This window comes from Aureobasidium pullulans, assembly GCF_000721785.1.
Source record: "Aureobasidium pullulans EXF-150 unplaced genomic scaffold scaffold_5, whole genome shotgun sequence".
In the NCBI taxonomy this organism is placed as follows: domain Eukaryota; kingdom Fungi; phylum Ascomycota; class Dothideomycetes; order Dothideales; family Saccotheciaceae; genus Aureobasidium; species Aureobasidium pullulans.
Window position 1 is genome coordinate 298,783 of NW_021941025.1, and position 14,099 is coordinate 312,881.

General features: G+C 51.2%; 7 protein-coding genes across 7 annotated transcripts; 4 read left to right on the top strand and 3 right to left on the bottom strand.

Moving 5' to 3' along the window:
* The first annotated feature begins 336 nt into the window (after positions 1–336).
* M438DRAFT_292735 (kinesin-domain-containing protein) lies at positions 337–2,528 on the top strand. The gene is made up of 2 exons (XM_029901793.1): positions 337–602; positions 658–2,528. Exons 1-2 carry the CDS (start codon positions 419–421, stop codon positions 2,259–2,261), a joined length of 1,788 nt encoding a protein of 595 aa, XP_029762521.1. The 5' UTR covers positions 337–418; the 3' UTR covers positions 2,262–2,528.
* Positions 2,487–4,660, bottom strand: M438DRAFT_395607 (pre-mRNA-processing protein 45; the record flags this gene model as incomplete). The annotated part of the gene is made up of 3 exons (XM_029909225.1): positions 4,374–4,660; positions 2,745–4,331; positions 2,487–2,624 (listed from the first exon to the last, which is right to left on the bottom strand). The coding sequence occupies exons 1-3, from the start codon at positions 4,437–4,439 to the stop codon at positions 2,487–2,489; spliced, it is 1,791 nt and encodes a 596-aa protein (XP_029762522.1). The 5' UTR covers positions 4,440–4,660.
* A 54-nt stretch (positions 4,661–4,714) lies between these two features.
* On the top strand, positions 4,715–5,844 carry M438DRAFT_353476 (UPF0029-domain-containing protein; the record flags this gene model as incomplete). Its single annotated transcript, XM_029906874.1, has 2 exons — positions 4,715–4,721; positions 4,841–5,844. The coding sequence occupies 2 exons, from the start codon at positions 4,715–4,717 to the stop codon at positions 5,842–5,844; spliced, it is 1,011 nt and encodes a 336-aa protein (XP_029762523.1).
* A 1,192-nt stretch (positions 5,845–7,036) lies between these two features.
* Positions 7,037–8,095, bottom strand: M438DRAFT_343805 (ubiquitin-conjugating enzyme E2-18 kDa). Its single transcript, XM_029905068.1, has 2 exons — positions 7,450–8,095; positions 7,037–7,390 (listed from the first exon to the last, which is right to left on the bottom strand). Exons 1-2 carry the CDS (start codon positions 7,694–7,696, stop codon positions 7,137–7,139), a joined length of 501 nt encoding a protein of 166 aa, XP_029762524.1. The 5' UTR covers positions 7,697–8,095; the 3' UTR covers positions 7,037–7,136.
* Positions 8,096–8,151: 56 nt separating this feature from the next.
* On the top strand, positions 8,152–10,095 carry M438DRAFT_403969 (DDE-domain-containing protein; the record flags this gene model as incomplete). The annotated part of the gene is made up of 1 exon (XM_029909693.1): positions 8,152–10,095. One exon carries the CDS (start codon positions 8,152–8,154, stop codon positions 10,093–10,095), a length of 1,944 nt encoding a protein of 647 aa, XP_029762525.1.
* On the bottom strand, positions 10,036–12,087 carry M438DRAFT_403970 (uncharacterized protein). Its single transcript, XM_029909694.1, has 2 exons — positions 12,021–12,087; positions 10,036–11,653 (listed from the first exon to the last, which is right to left on the bottom strand). The coding sequence occupies exon 2, from the start codon at positions 11,618–11,620 to the stop codon at positions 10,208–10,210; it is 1,413 nt and encodes a 470-aa protein (XP_029762526.1). The 5' UTR covers positions 11,621–11,653; positions 12,021–12,087; the 3' UTR covers positions 10,036–10,207.
* Positions 12,088–12,230: 143 nt separating this feature from the next.
* M438DRAFT_343807 (Scramblase-domain-containing protein) lies at positions 12,231–14,043 on the top strand. Its single transcript, XM_029905069.1, has one exon. It carries the CDS (start codon positions 12,275–12,277, stop codon positions 13,943–13,945), a length of 1,671 nt encoding a protein of 556 aa, XP_029762527.1. The 5' UTR covers positions 12,231–12,274; the 3' UTR covers positions 13,946–14,043.
* The last annotated feature ends 56 nt before the right edge of the window (positions 14,044–14,099 follow it).

The following is a 14,099-nucleotide window of genomic DNA, read 5'->3' on the forward strand; positions in this document are numbered from 1 at the left end:
CGCGTGACATACTCCAGACACGGGGATCTTGTCTTTCGAGCCTTGGGGGCTGATGTTTCTAAACATTCCTCGGCGTGGGTGGCTACCGGAATGTTCAAGACGACTGAATACACAGAAATTTCTGTCGAGCTATCGTGAATCAGTCATGATCTTCAGACGAACAAGCTGCTCCGAGATGATACAAGTGTGCAAGGTGTGATCAGAGTTGCAACAGGATCTCGAAAGATCGGCGCGCCGAGCCGCAAACAATTGTCGTGGCAACAGCCGAGTGTTGACTTTTGGGGGACTTTCTTGCGGAGGAAGGCACAACGCTTGGACGGACTGACAGATGTTCACCCACAATCGACTCCGTTTCCAGACAACGGTTGTCGAACTTTTGATATTACTCCAACAGCAATTAGACGAGGGAGAAATCAACATGGACGTCCCTCACACAGTATCCGCGCCTGATATTCCTTACGCATCAACAGCGTCGGCTCCATCATTACGCGCCAGAGATTCGGCAGCAAGCATGCCTCCTCCAAGACCTTCTTATCTGGCAGGTGAAGAGGGACAGGGCAATGTCAAGGTTGTGGTCAGAGTGCGCAAGTTCTTGCCACGAGGTATGCGCAGAACACTTGCCACATGGTGAACACATGGCTAACAAAGTCAAAACAGAGCTTGAACGACAAGCGCCATGTCTAATCGAGATGGACCCCAACACCCAGAAGACGACCATACACCCTCCTCCTGCTGCCTCCCTCGATGCCAAATCGCGCAAAGTCTACGAAGAAAAGAGTTTCGTCTTTGACAAGTCCTTCTACTCCCATGATGAATCCATGCCACACTTTGCTCACCAGCAAGATGTCTACGCCTCGTTCGGTGAGGACTTCCTGGACCACAACTTCGACGGCTATCACACTTGCATCTTCGCCTACGGTCAGACTGGTTCTGGTAAATCATACACCATGATGGGCACAAAGGAACAGCCAGGTCTCATACCACGAACCTGCGAGAACCTTTTCCAGCGAATCGAGCAAGAGCAGAATGGCAACATCACATACAACGTCCACGTCTCGTACTTCGAAATCTACAACGAGCACGTCCGCGACCTTCTCACCCCTCGTACCAACCCGCCGACCCACCTCAAGATCCGCGAGAGCAAGTCAGATGGCGTCTACGTCCAGAACTTGACCGACAGCCCCGTCAAGACTTTCGCCGACATTCAGAGACTCATGCACACAGGCGACTTGAACCGTACAGTCGCCGCAACAAAGATGAACGACACTTCATCCCGTTCACACGCCGTCTTCACTCTCACACTCAAGCAGATCCAGCATGACATTGCCACTGATAGCACCATTGAACGCACAGCCCGCATGCGTCTTGTCGATCTGGCTGGTTCGGAAAGAGCGAACAGAACCGAAGCGACCGGCCAACGTCTACGTGAAGGAGGAAACATCAACCAGTCTCTCACTACTCTCGGTCGTGTCATTGCTGCTCTTGCAGACCCCAAGCGTCAACGCCCCAATGCTCGCCCAAATCAGACGAAGCGTCGTGCAGATGTGGTTCCCTACCGTGATTCGGTACTCACCTGGCTGTTGAAGGACAGTCTGGGCGGAAACTCCAAGACAGCTATGGTAGCCTGCATCTCGCCTACTGACTACGAAGAGACCCTCTCGACCCTACGTTACGCCGATCAAGCCAAGCGCATCCGCACACGCGCCACTGTCAATCAAGATGCCGTGTCTGCCGCCGAAAGAGACGCCCAGATCAAGGAGATGGCCGAGACAATTCGCCAACTTCAACTCTCTGTCAACGCATCAACCACACGCAAGCGCGACGAAGTCGATCGTGCCGGCCAAGAGCTCGAAGACTACCAACGCCAGGTCACCAAGATGCAGAGAGCCATGGAAGAATCTCGTGCTGTCGCCGACGTCAAGATTCGTGCTCTCAATGCAGAGCTGGAAGAACTTCGTCCCATCAATGATCGCTTGAGAAACGAGGTTTCTTCTTTGAGACGTCATCTTGCACTTGCTGTTGGCGAACTCAAGAACCCTATCGTGCTTCCTCCTGCTGAAGAGAAGGCCGCCGATGTACATGAGATTGAGGTGTACAGTGATGAGGAAGAGGAAGAGGAGGACGAGAGCGATGACGAGGGATATGCTTCCCAGCATGCAGAGTGGCAGGCTGATATCGATGAGCTGATGAAGGACCTAGGCATGTTCAAGCGCAAGGTCGCCGATGACCGTAGCCGCTTCACCATACCCGTGGTCGCTTGATCTTGCTTGTCAGTATCGCACCATCACGAGCACAAGCTTGGTTTGGCTTATGACATTTTTTCGTTTTTCTGTTTCTATTGTTGGATGTATCTTTTCTGAGCGAAGGAGCGAGGAGTTTTTCTTTTGTTGATTTTCATTGGTTCGGGAAAATAATGACAGCGAGGGTAAGATGCGATGTAGAGGAGAGTTGGCAACAGGAAGCAGCTCTGCAAGCACAGCAACAGTCTATTTTATGTCCGTAATGATTTGCAAATTCTTTTTCTTCTTACTATTGCTCATTGCCACATGCAAGCCAAGACAGATCTTGTAAAAGAACTCAGTTGAGATGTGATATTCAGTGTTGGACTTGATGATGCTGAGAGACTACATAACTTGAAGATCAAAATCAGAATCCTAATCCTCATCATCATCTTCAATTCTCGCCCTCTTAGAGCCCCTCTCCTCTTCCTCAGCTCCACCTTCATTGAGACCATATCTCTTAACCCCCTGCCCACTAACACTAGCACCCCCAACCTTCTCACTTCCACCCTTCTGCGCATCCTTGATCATCTGATCCACACCAAACGGATCCCCATTATCGCGCTCAAACATCACAGGCCCCTCCCTCTGCTCAGCAGCCCTAGCAGACTTCATCCCTTCCTTGGGTGCCCTCCCCAACGTCTCAAACCTCGAAGTCTTTTGAATATTCTCCAAAGTCTCACCACCGTCATCTCCATCATCCGCATCCAATTGAGGCCGATAGATACTATTCAACGCCTCTCTATCCGCAAACAGAGGTTTGTCATAGGCTTGATCTTCATTGAAGCCCGCGGAAGCGAATCCTGCATCTTTGTTGAAGAGTCTGCTGTCGTACATTGTTTCTTTACTCTGAGTAGGTTTCGCGAGGCCCAGGGCCACTTTTTCGGAAATGTCGCGGTTGGAGTTGCGCGCGAGGGTTTGCATGCGGCGTTCGTGGCCCATGTTTTTCTGGCGCATCTCGCGTTGTGCGTCGCGGCGTTTTTCGGCGCGGAGTTTTTCGCGGGCGAGACGGTCGGTTTCGGTTTCATCTTCGGAGGCGGATCTTGAGCGGGAGGAGCGGGAGGAATAGCTGTCTGCGCTTCTGCTTCTTGAGCGAGAGGTGTCGCGAGCGGCGGGTCTTCTGGCAGCACCGGCTTTTTCTTCTCTGGCTTTTTGAGCGAGCAGACGTAGGTTTTCTTCTTTTTGCTCCTTTTCCTTTTCGGCGAGGCGTTGTTGCATCAGTGCTCTTGATTTCACTTCTTCGCGGGCGTGGCGGTCGGCTGTTTGAAGGGCTTCGGCGAATGAGGCGAACTTGTCGTTGATGGTTACGTCTTGCAAGCCACGGCCATCTGCTGCCAATCTCTTGTCCAGGGGCACTGTGTAACCCTTGGGGTTCTTCCAGTTCGAGACGGTGGGTGGAATGCGCCAGGCTTCTTGATCTTCGGCGGTAAGTTTGCGTGGAGGTGAGTGCATGACTGGAGGAGGAGGTGATGGAGGGCGGCCAGGAATCTTCTTTGCCTTGAATTTTGGTGGTTCCATGGGGTCGATTTGGCGGGACATGATTTTCATGATGCGGTCGCCCTTTTTGGAGTTGTCGTTGCCCATCTGATTGGCCGGTGTGTAGCGGACGTATGAGGCTTCTCTTTTCTCGACACCTTTGACATTCTTGGGACGCTGGGCAGCGCTTGCGCCAGCGACAAGAGTTGCCAATGCTGCTTCCGTCTTTCTCTTCGTTTCTGCCACGGTCTCCTCGTCAGGACGAGCAAGTGAGATCTCGCCGGCATTTGCTTGGTGTCGCAGAGGGATAAGGTCCTTGAATGAGGCGTGGACGATTCTGTTCTCGGCGTGACCACGCTTGGCGATAGCAGTATAATCGACCTGGCCTTGAGCGTCGACACTCAATGTCAGCGCGTTGGACGAGCCGGTGTGCTTTTTGCCCATGTCCAGAGGATATTGCGCGACCGAGACTTCGGGGTAGGCGCCTCCATCTCCAAAGTCCTCATTGCCGCGGGGCCTCCAGTTGTTACGCTGACCATACGGAGGAATGCCAGTGCGCTTGGCGATTTGCAATTGCTGTGATGCTGCCTGATCTGCTCCAATGATCCGAGGGCCAACCGACTGCTTCTGTTCCTCCTCTTCTCCCGTGTATTTCGGCTTGGGTAAAGACGCGAATAAAGCCATGGCTGGTGATGATGTGGACAACCGGTAGACAGGATTGAAGGTCGCGAAAAGTGAAAGCGCGTGAACTCGGCAGGTTTTGCGGTGCGCACGACGTGAACTTCCAGTGACTGGCGCCTGTCCAGGTACTCGCTTGATGGTTGAAATATGCAAATGTGAGAGCGGTGGTCGAATGCGATATGGGCAGCTCCACGAGGCCGAGGAAGTCAGTGTTGATGCAGTCGTGGGAAGAAGTAGAAAGTTGAAGCTGCATTCACCGGACGTGACGTTCGAGAGACATGGTCTGTGCGTTGATATATCTTCAAGTTACACCTTCAGGCATCACCACCATCGTTCAGATTTGTCTTTTTCTTGATACACCGTTTCTCTCCTCTATACCCTTAGCAGACACTGGTTTTCCACAGATCCTTGGTCCCAGGATTTTTCGGTATTGGCCATCTCAAATCGGTGTCTTCCAGACCATATCCGACCATCTACTCGAGTGCTTTATGCAATAATCCTGACTGGCTTTCGAAATATTCCAATGGACTCTGCTCTGAAAGACGAATGTCAAGCAATAAACGCAATCTACTCTGAGTCCACTCTACTCGTTCTTTCCCAGAGCCCCACCATTTGCTCCCTCGAACTTCCCGGAGAAGTCGGTATATCACTACGCCTCGAGTTTCCGACAGATTATCCAGATGCACCTCCTTCAATCCTCGGTACGCAATCAGTGGGCGAGAACATTGCAAAAGGTCAAGGTACCCACGCCGTCGACATTGCACGTTCCGTCCTCGCTGAAGTATACCAACCCGGTTCGCCATGTATATTCGACCTCGTGGAAGAAGTCAGTCAGAGACTTCAGCAGCACGAAGAGGAAGCCAGCCAAAATCAAAGGCATCAAGAGCAACAAGATGCTCAAAGGAGAGGTCAGCACGAGGAAAGCCCCGACGACGACACAGATCCTGACGATATGCAGTCGTTAGATCTGCTGGACAAGGAACCACCATGGATTCTGTCCGATGTGTTTACGGAAAAGAAATCAGTCTTTGTTGCTAGAGCTGCTGCTGTGAGTTCGCCTGGGGAAGCGAAATCGTATCTGGCGCATTTACTTGCTACGGATAAAAAGGTCGCCAAAGCTACGCATAACATTACTGCTTGGCGGATTCATGGACCTAACGAGACGGCTTTCCAGGACTGCGATGATGATGGAGAGACTGCTGCTGGTGGCAGGCTACTACATCTCATGCAGTTGATGGATATCTGGGGTGTGATGGTGGTTGTCACGAGATGGTATGGTGGTGTTCAATTAGGACCTGATCGATTTAGGTTGATCAATACTGCCGCCCGAGATGCCTTCGTGAAAGGCGGATACGTCAGAGATGCCACAAAACCAGAAGCTGGTAATAAGAAAAAAGGCAAGAAGTAGTATAGACTGATGTTAACTTGTACGTAAATGTTGCTTCCTAGATCGGCCACTGTAAGACCGGCGATGTTACGGTTGACGCCTAAGGTTGTGCTTCAGCAACTCCCCAAGCAGAATCAGGACCTCACGAGCCAAATTCACTCCTGGGTGGTATGCCACACCACGAGTGAACAAGCAGAAGCCTAGCGCAGAGGTAACGGAGAGATCCAATAAAGCGTTCCTCGAATCGACATGTTCAATATCTTCTACAAGATTCAGACAGGGTTATGCGATCGGCGAGACACTCAATTCGTTCAACTGGTTACAATTCTTCATAGTGTCATGACCAGTCTTTCATGCGCGAGGTGTCAATGAAATCACTTGTGCTCTATTCTTCATGTATTCAGGTTGTTGCATCCAGTCTTGTATGTCTTGACATGTCCGTCTTGGCTTTGAACGGTGGATGGATTGGAAATGTGAGGTTGTATTCTGCTTCAGATGCCGTGATTCTTGTTCGCACACACCCGCATGAAGAGGGTGTGATCAAGGCGAATGAGGGCTGTCGTAGTATACGTGGGCTAGAACCATTACTTCTAGGGTGCTCACGTGCGTCTCTCGAGCATACTCGCACCAAAAAGACCTTGATCGCCTCCTTCAGACGAGGGTAAAACTATATCATACAGCAACGAAGTCTAATCAAGAGCCACCCAACACACTGCAAAAAGAAGTGCTGGAGGAAGAGACATATAGAAGGCGCAAGCAATGCCAAAGGTTTAAAAGTAAGCACGCCACGAGCAAAACCAACGCCCCCTTGCGGAGGTGGAAAGCAACTAGCGAACCAGTTTCGTTTCTAAAGATTGGAGTGTCAAGACTCTGGCATTGTCTTCGAGGAGGATCGAACAGATGACCTACAGTGAAGCGAGACCCCCTAATGACAAACACTCGCTACCACCCGGCCACCACCGCTTGTTGGAAGCGATGGCAATGTTGCAGGAGTTGCGGGGTGTGAGTATATAAAGGTAGAGGGTGGGAAATCCTTCACTTGCCACCAAGTCCGGCACAGTAAAAGTGACGCGACCAGGCAGCTCCTGGCTCAATGTCCATATGTTCCCAATGCTTTTGACGATAAACCACAAAGTTGAGTAGGGAATGCTTCATTGGTGTGTACATACCAGCATAGTGACGCGACCTCTGCGGTCTCCTGCTAACTCGATATCCTCCTTGTATCCCATGTGCTCTTGATGTCACCCAAACGCCGATGTCCGTTACGCCACGCTTATGCAATTGTTCTTGTAATCAACCCGTACCGACTGCACTCACAGTCCCAAGGATCTTCTGACGTCCTGCTTGACCTTCTTGTTAAACTCAGGTCTTCTCTCCCTCCACATCCTTGCAGCGTCGACATTGGCGGGTGACTCGTCGTTGGGCTCGGCCAGCATGCTCATAACACTAATCAAGATCTTCTCTACACTCTGGATTGGCGACCAGCGTTCGGATGCGTGTTCGTAGTGGTTGGGATCGTCACCGGGAGGATGGAGGATGGAGATGCAGACGACGCCGTTGGGGTAGACTATCACAAGGTCCATCAGTACAGTCCTCAAGATAATACGAGACACGTGGGAAGCTTACCGTTGGGGTGCCAAAGGTCTGTGAGAAACTTCATGGTTGGTGGCATGAGAGGATAGTCCTTTGGGAATTTGAGTTCGGCAGGAAAGATGCCGCCTTCGTATGGAGTGCCCTCAGGGCCTTCGATCAGAGCCTCCCAGATGAACAGGTCGTCCTCTTCTACAGGGCCAGCAGTGATGCCATCCGGAGGGTCTTGGGTGAGGTGCTTGTATTCCTGGAATAGTCGCTTGGATGCGACTGAGGTGGTCATGTTGCTTGTATTGTATGTATGATCTGGTTTGGATTCCGGAGTGAGAGATGTATTGGTATGTTGATCACAAGAGTCAAAGAGTGTTCGTTCGGGTGGAGGCGGTGACGATGGAAGCCGATGGATGTTCCAGGGTCATGATACGAGACGCACGACGCTTCCTTGCAAAGCGTTCTCGACTGTCCAGCACCAGAAGCTACCAGATCAGATCCTGTTAGAAGACACAAAGGTGTTCGATCAGAGCGGTTGCCGAAAGAGAATCCAATTCATTCCTGGTCTTTGAAAAAACTTAGGGTAATCCCGCTGGTGGTTTCCTTGCCATCCTGCATGGAGACCGATCTATACGTCGTACGACAAGATCCCTTGTGTTCTTTATCAAATTCTCTGACACGGTACGACGTTTCCCAAGCACAACGATACTCTCGCCCTGCGATACGATTCCATAACGATTAAACATCATGGCACCCACAATCCCTCAACCAGCAGGAAAACCAGAAGACTATGTGCGAAAACGCTTTCCCATGACAAATGGCCAACGCAAAGCTTTACGCGATCGTGCTCGATTGACGCCTCACGGTAGACAAAAGGACCTGTGCTCTTGGTTCCTTGAACGATTTGGCCATACACCATCACAAGGAACTATTTCGGATAGTCTATCAGCGAAATACGATTGGCTTGATGACCCAAATGTCAACATCAACTATGATGCCGTCAAGTTGAGACCTTCGAGCTGGCCCGATCTCGAAGAGGCTTTGATCACATGGTATCGTCAAAATGAAGGCACAATGAACATCAACTATTCCGTGCTCGCTGAGCAGGCTGCTCGATTGTGGCATGAGATGGAACAATATAGAGATCAGAACCCTCCACAATTCAGTAATGGTTGGATTGATGGTTTCAAGCGACGTCACAATCTCACCAGGCGTTCTCACAAGAAACATCACGGCATCGTACCCAGAGTACCAGCCGGAGTTCGTCTGCAACGCCTGGCAGAGGCCCGATCTGGCCAAGAACCTGAGGACCCAATCCATGTCGAGGCCCAACCTAGTGACGGAGTTGGGGATCAATCCGAGGTTGACTATAGTGTTTCTGAGCTTGAGCGTTCCATCGCACAATATAATAGTCAACATACTCCAGCGCCTCATCCCGCAGTCGCTGCAGCACGTCGTCTATTCGAACAACCTCAATCGCAACCCCAAACTCTGCCTCGACCTCAGGTTCGACCTCAAGCGCAGCCTCCGCTGCAAGCGGAGCCACGTCGTGCCCTACCACGTATTTCCAGCGATGATGAGATCGCGGAACAAGTGTCTAACGCGTGCCAGATTGCCAGCCAATTCAACCCGGCAGATATATACATCTGCGATGAGACAAAGCTCTACTGGAATCAATCACCCGATCGTCGTATGCTGGCCTCAGAAACAGCTCAGATGCTCAACATGATCTGCTGCAACGCCGATGGAACTGACAAGCTCCCACTGTGGCTCATCGGCACACATCAGTCGCCTCGAGCATTCGATCTGGCTGGCATCAACATAAACGCCTTGAACTGCGTATGGCGAGCGAACAACTCTGCTGAGCTGCAATTTGTGATTATGCGCGATTGGCTTCGGTGGTTTGACAAAAGGATGGCAGGCCGACGAGTTCTGCTGTTCCTTGACGATTTAAATATCCATCAAGATGTCATCGAAAGCTTTCGCTCCACTCAGCAACCACTTCAAAACACCATCGTATATCGCCTACCTTCCCCTCACCCCGAGAAGTTCCAGCCACCCGCCAAAGGCATTATTAGGACGTTCAAGGCACATTATCGCAAGAAGTGGCTGCGCCACATGTGTGATCAGATTGCCATGCGAAAAGCCCCACTAAACACAACCAACGTGTTACATGCAGTCAGATGGGCCATCCAGGCATGGCAATCGACATCTGCAAGCGCTATTCATACTTGCTGGGCACATTCTACACTGATTCCATCTGAAGATGAGATCACACCAGATCCATTCGTAGAGTTCGTTATACCAGGAACCCTAGAAGCCACGCTAGAGATCCAGACCTTGCTTGATCGTTTGCGCCAACAGACAGATATCCGTCTACACAATACCATCAACGATTTCATCGATCCGCGAGAGGAAGACTACAAAGACATTCCGAACGCCCCGCTAGTACCTGCGTTCGTGACTCGTGCTGACCATGAACCTGGAGAAGAGGCAGATGCACAGGCTAGAGTGACTGTGAAAGAGGCATTGAAAGCGCTAGAGGTGCTAAGGAAGTTCGAGGAACAGGCTGCTGACGAGCAGGTAACGTTGATTCAGAGGTTGGATGAACACGAGGAGAGATTGAGGCGGAAGGAAAGGGAGATCGAAAGACAGGAGAACATGAGTGCATTATTTAGCTTGCATTCGTGAGGTGGAGCTCGATAGCTGGAGTTCGATAAACTAAAGAATGATGGCTTCCAATAGCTGCGACAAAACAAAATTAGCCGTCTCACCAGCCTGTTTCTTTCTCACATAGCTATATCTAATCACGGCTTCTATTAGCCAACCACCTCCTGATAACAAACTCCCTAACCTCATAACTCCTAAGCACCTCCCCAATATCCTCTCCCACAGGCAACACCTTCGGCACCTTGACATACACAATAACCAAACTCTTCTTGACCTGACTCTGCACCCGATTGACACAATGCAACCACCACCATCCCATCTTTCCCTTTCCCTGCTCGGCCTCCACACTCCCCTCTTCATATTCCGGTAATATCAATAATGCGAATTCCGCATGCGAGAATACAGGTCCACGGTTGTAGAGCAGGAAATCGCAGGAGAATTTTACACCGGGGCGGACGACCCAGCCGAGACTGCGGTAGTGGTGGTAGACAATGTAGTTTAGAAGGAATGGGTCATCGGGGCGGAGGGAAGAGGGGGAAGCAGTGGGGAAATGGGAGTGGCGGCGGAAGAGGGTTAGAAGGGAGGGCGGCGGGATGGGTTGGGAGGTTGAGGGGTCGAGGATTGTGAGGGCGCCTAGGGCGTAGCAGAGGAAAAAGGATTCTTCGAGGTTGAGTTGGAGGTGTTCTTGATTTGTGATGGGGGCTTCGACGTCGGTTGAGAGAGGGGTTTCTGCTGGGACGGTGGAGGGTGGGATGCCGGTTGTGTGGATTGTGGTGCCGGTTTCGAGGATGGGGACGTCGACGATGTTGGTGGCAGGCTCCTTGGTTTCGGCGGTTTCCGCAGGTACGGCTTGGGTTTCCTCTGTGAACTCTGCGTTTGCACTTTCCTGTTGCATCCAGGGGAAAACGTGAGAGATGGCAATCTCTGTCGCTTTTTCTTCGTCCTTTACTTCCTTCTTGGCTTCTAGCGCTGCTCTCTCTTTTCTCAACGTCTCTTCGATCTGCTCAGCTTCCAGTCTGGCTCTTTCCAGCTTGAAGAGTTTTCTCTCCTCTCTTCGCTTTCTGGTGTTTTCTTCTGCTGTACCACCGCCGTGCTTGCTGGCCTTGAGACGAGCCTTTTCTCTATCGAGCCAGCTAGGCTCACTACGTGATAACGTTCCCTTTCCGAAGAAACCCATCTCCCACAGAGCGCGGATAGACTTCTGGTCTGTAATGTGGACAGACCTTGTTTCCGAGCTGAAGATACCAGTGATGGGCACATCGGGGTGAGAAGAAGGTGCCGAGATGAGTTGTGAGAGATAGATGTATGCGATGCGCAGTAGAGAAAGCGGATTCTGTGGGACAAATGCCGGAAGAGGATGGGTCTCCAAAGGCAGAGGTTTCGAGTGAATCAAGAAGTAGTTCGGTCTCTGTGGTCGCGTCCTGGCTGGCCTGGGTTTGTCTGGTGCGGCCACATCCTTAGGGGCGGATGCCTGGACTGTTTCTGTTGCTACTGGCTTTACGTCCAGTCTTGAGCTCCCGCTGGCCTCGGTATTTGGAGAAGCCATATTTGCAGATGTTCTTCTCTTCGCGCAGATATGCTGTTGGTATTGTCAGGACTGCTTCTAATTCATGCGAGTGAGGAAATAAAATGCGACGCGAATGGTAGGAAGGTAATGGAAGAGATTGCACCAGAGAGCAGATTCTGGCTAAGAAACCTGCCGGCAAAAAAGGCAAAGAGAGAAATGTATGGTGTCTTGCTCAGAAGTCTGATGTAGTACCCATCAGGCTCAAATAGAATCATACTCTCGTACATCTTCTCATGACCAGAGAAGTTGCGTAAGAACTAATAGACTAACAAATGTATGCTTGATATCTCTTTTGCTTTTCTGGACTTTGAAGATTGATATGATCTTTCTGTGCTTCGCGATATGATGACAGAAGATGGCAGAAAACGAGACGACTTACCCAGTGGGATACGAACGTCCAATATACGTATATACAATGAGTGAAGTTAGTAGCGGAGAAGGTTGGTATTGACTGACAGCGTGAGCAATGCACGATGGTTGCCGAATTATTCTTGATATGGTCAAAGCTTCACATGCCGGAAGAGCGGACCGAAGCGCGGAGTTAAGCGCGGGTCTCGAATAATCCATCGTCATTCTTATTCACCACCAAGATCCACCGTCCTCCAAGCTGTTTCTCACATCCTCTCATCAATCATGTCAGCTCTACGACCACCAGTAATGTTATCGCGAGCAGCTAGACGCTATGTCTCGACCTCTAGAGGTCCAAAAGGTCCTCGAAGTATCCTCAATAAACCACGAACACCCTCCCGGATCACGCCTCGTCCATCACGAGCTTCGCCCTTGGCTACAAATAGCCGCCACCAGTCTTCGCAGCAGCCAAGTCAGCAGAACAAGCCGAACGAGCAAACTCAGCAAACGCCCGAAGAACCGTCCAAGAACGCTCTGGTCGCCACGGCTCTAGCAGAGAACGAGTCCTCAGATCTGGTTGCGCCTGTCACAATTCCAGATGACCCCAATGGTGTTCTGACACCAAACCATCCGGCGTGGGATCTCTTAAACAACAGCTCTCTGGTCATTCAGCGACAAATCGAGATGATGAACGTCTTCCTCGGATTCGAACAAGCCAACAGATATGTCATCATGAATGGAAGAGGAGAAACAATTGGATACATGGCCGAGCAGGATCACGGAGTAGGCAGTATGCTGGGCCGCCAGATGTTCAAGACGCACCGAAGTTTTACCTCCCATATCTTCGACAAGAACGAGAGGGAAGTCTTGCGTATTCACAGACCTTTCTCCTGGATCTCATCGCGCATTCGCATCTACGATCCTACTGCTCATGGTGACTACTCACAATCAGACACGCTTCAAGGCACCTCGGTCCAGTCAGCCATAGACCAAACCTCTGCAGCTCAAGTGTCACCCCTCCCACTGGCCGATATGCGTATCATCGGAGAAGCACAGCAACAGTGGGCACCTCTCCGCCGCAAATACAACCTCTTCAACTACCGCTCTCTCGAACCAGCGAACGACTCCTCCCCAAAATTAACCTCCGGAGATGCACCAAACACTGAAGCCAAAGCCCTCAAGGTCTCAGAAGGGCAATCTGAACAAGCAATAGAAGCAGGAATGCAACAATTCGCCTTTGTCAACGAACCTTTCCTCTCTTGGGATTTCTCCTTGAAAGATGCCGAGGAACGCAAGATCGGCAGCGTAAATCGCAATTTTGTCGGCTTTGCCAGGGAGATCTTCACCGATACTGGTGTTTATGCTCTACGTATGGATTCTGCTAGTCTAGGGAAAGGAGTTGAAGAGACGGCCATGACGTTGGATCAAAGGGCTGTCATGCTTGCTACAGCCGTGTCTATAGATTTCGATTACTTCAGTAGACATAGTGGTGTTGGCGGTGGTGGTGGATTTATGCCGTTATGGTTCCCTGGCATGGGAGGCGGTGCTGCTGAGGGAGGTGCTGTTGGTGGAGCGGCTGGAGGAGCTGCAGGTGAAGTCGGTGCTGCAGAGGGCGTTGGCGGTGCTATGGGTGGTGCAGCGAGAGGTGCTGCTGGCACTGAAGGCGCCATCGGAGCTGCTGGAACTATGGCAGGTGTTGAAGCCATGAACCGTGGATATGGTGGCCAGCCTGCCGACGATGCTAGCCCTCAAGCCCCTGTCGAGCCTTTCCAGAATGACGGCGGTGTTGGCCAGTCGCAAGGAGATGCTTGGGGTGAGCAGAACCCCTGGGGCGAGCAGCAGAACCCTTGGGGACAACAACCTCAAGAACAGGATCCATGGTCAGGTGGAAACCAAGGAGGTGGCGACTCTGGCGGTGGCGATGGAGGTGGTTTCGACTTTGACGATTTCTTCTAGATTGCAGGCTACCATCACTTCTCATGTATTTTTCCAGCATAGCGTAGCATATATAGATACCCCTCTCAATTGTTCATCACAGAAACAAAAGACCCGATCATCACAACAACTCCTTTGCTGCCCTAGCCTCATACGTATGAAAGTCGTTCGCGAG

Excerpts from the sequence above, each read along its gene's own strand:
- M438DRAFT_292735 (XM_029901793.1), top strand. The coding sequence starts at position 419 with ATGGACGTCCCTCACACAGTATCCGCGCCTGATATTCCTTACGCATCA. Across the intron at positions 603-657 it reads GCGCAAGTTCTTGCCACGAG|AGCTTGAACGACAAGCGCCA; the intron begins GTATGCGCAGAA and ends AAGTCAAAACAG.
- M438DRAFT_343805 (XM_029905068.1), bottom strand. The coding sequence starts at position 7,696 with ATGACCACCTCAGTCGCATCCAAGCGACTATTCCAGGAATACAAGCAC. Across the intron at positions 7,391-7,449 it reads AGACCTTTGGCACCCCAACG|TCTACCCCAACGGCGTCGTC; the intron begins GTAAGCTTCCCA and ends ACCTTGTGATAG.
- M438DRAFT_403970 (XM_029909694.1), bottom strand. The coding sequence starts at position 11,620 with ATGGCTTCTCCAAATACCGAGGCCAGCGGGAGCTCAAGACTGGACGTA.
- M438DRAFT_343807 (XM_029905069.1), top strand. The coding sequence starts at position 12,275 with ATGTCAGCTCTACGACCACCAGTAATGTTATCGCGAGCAGCTAGACGC.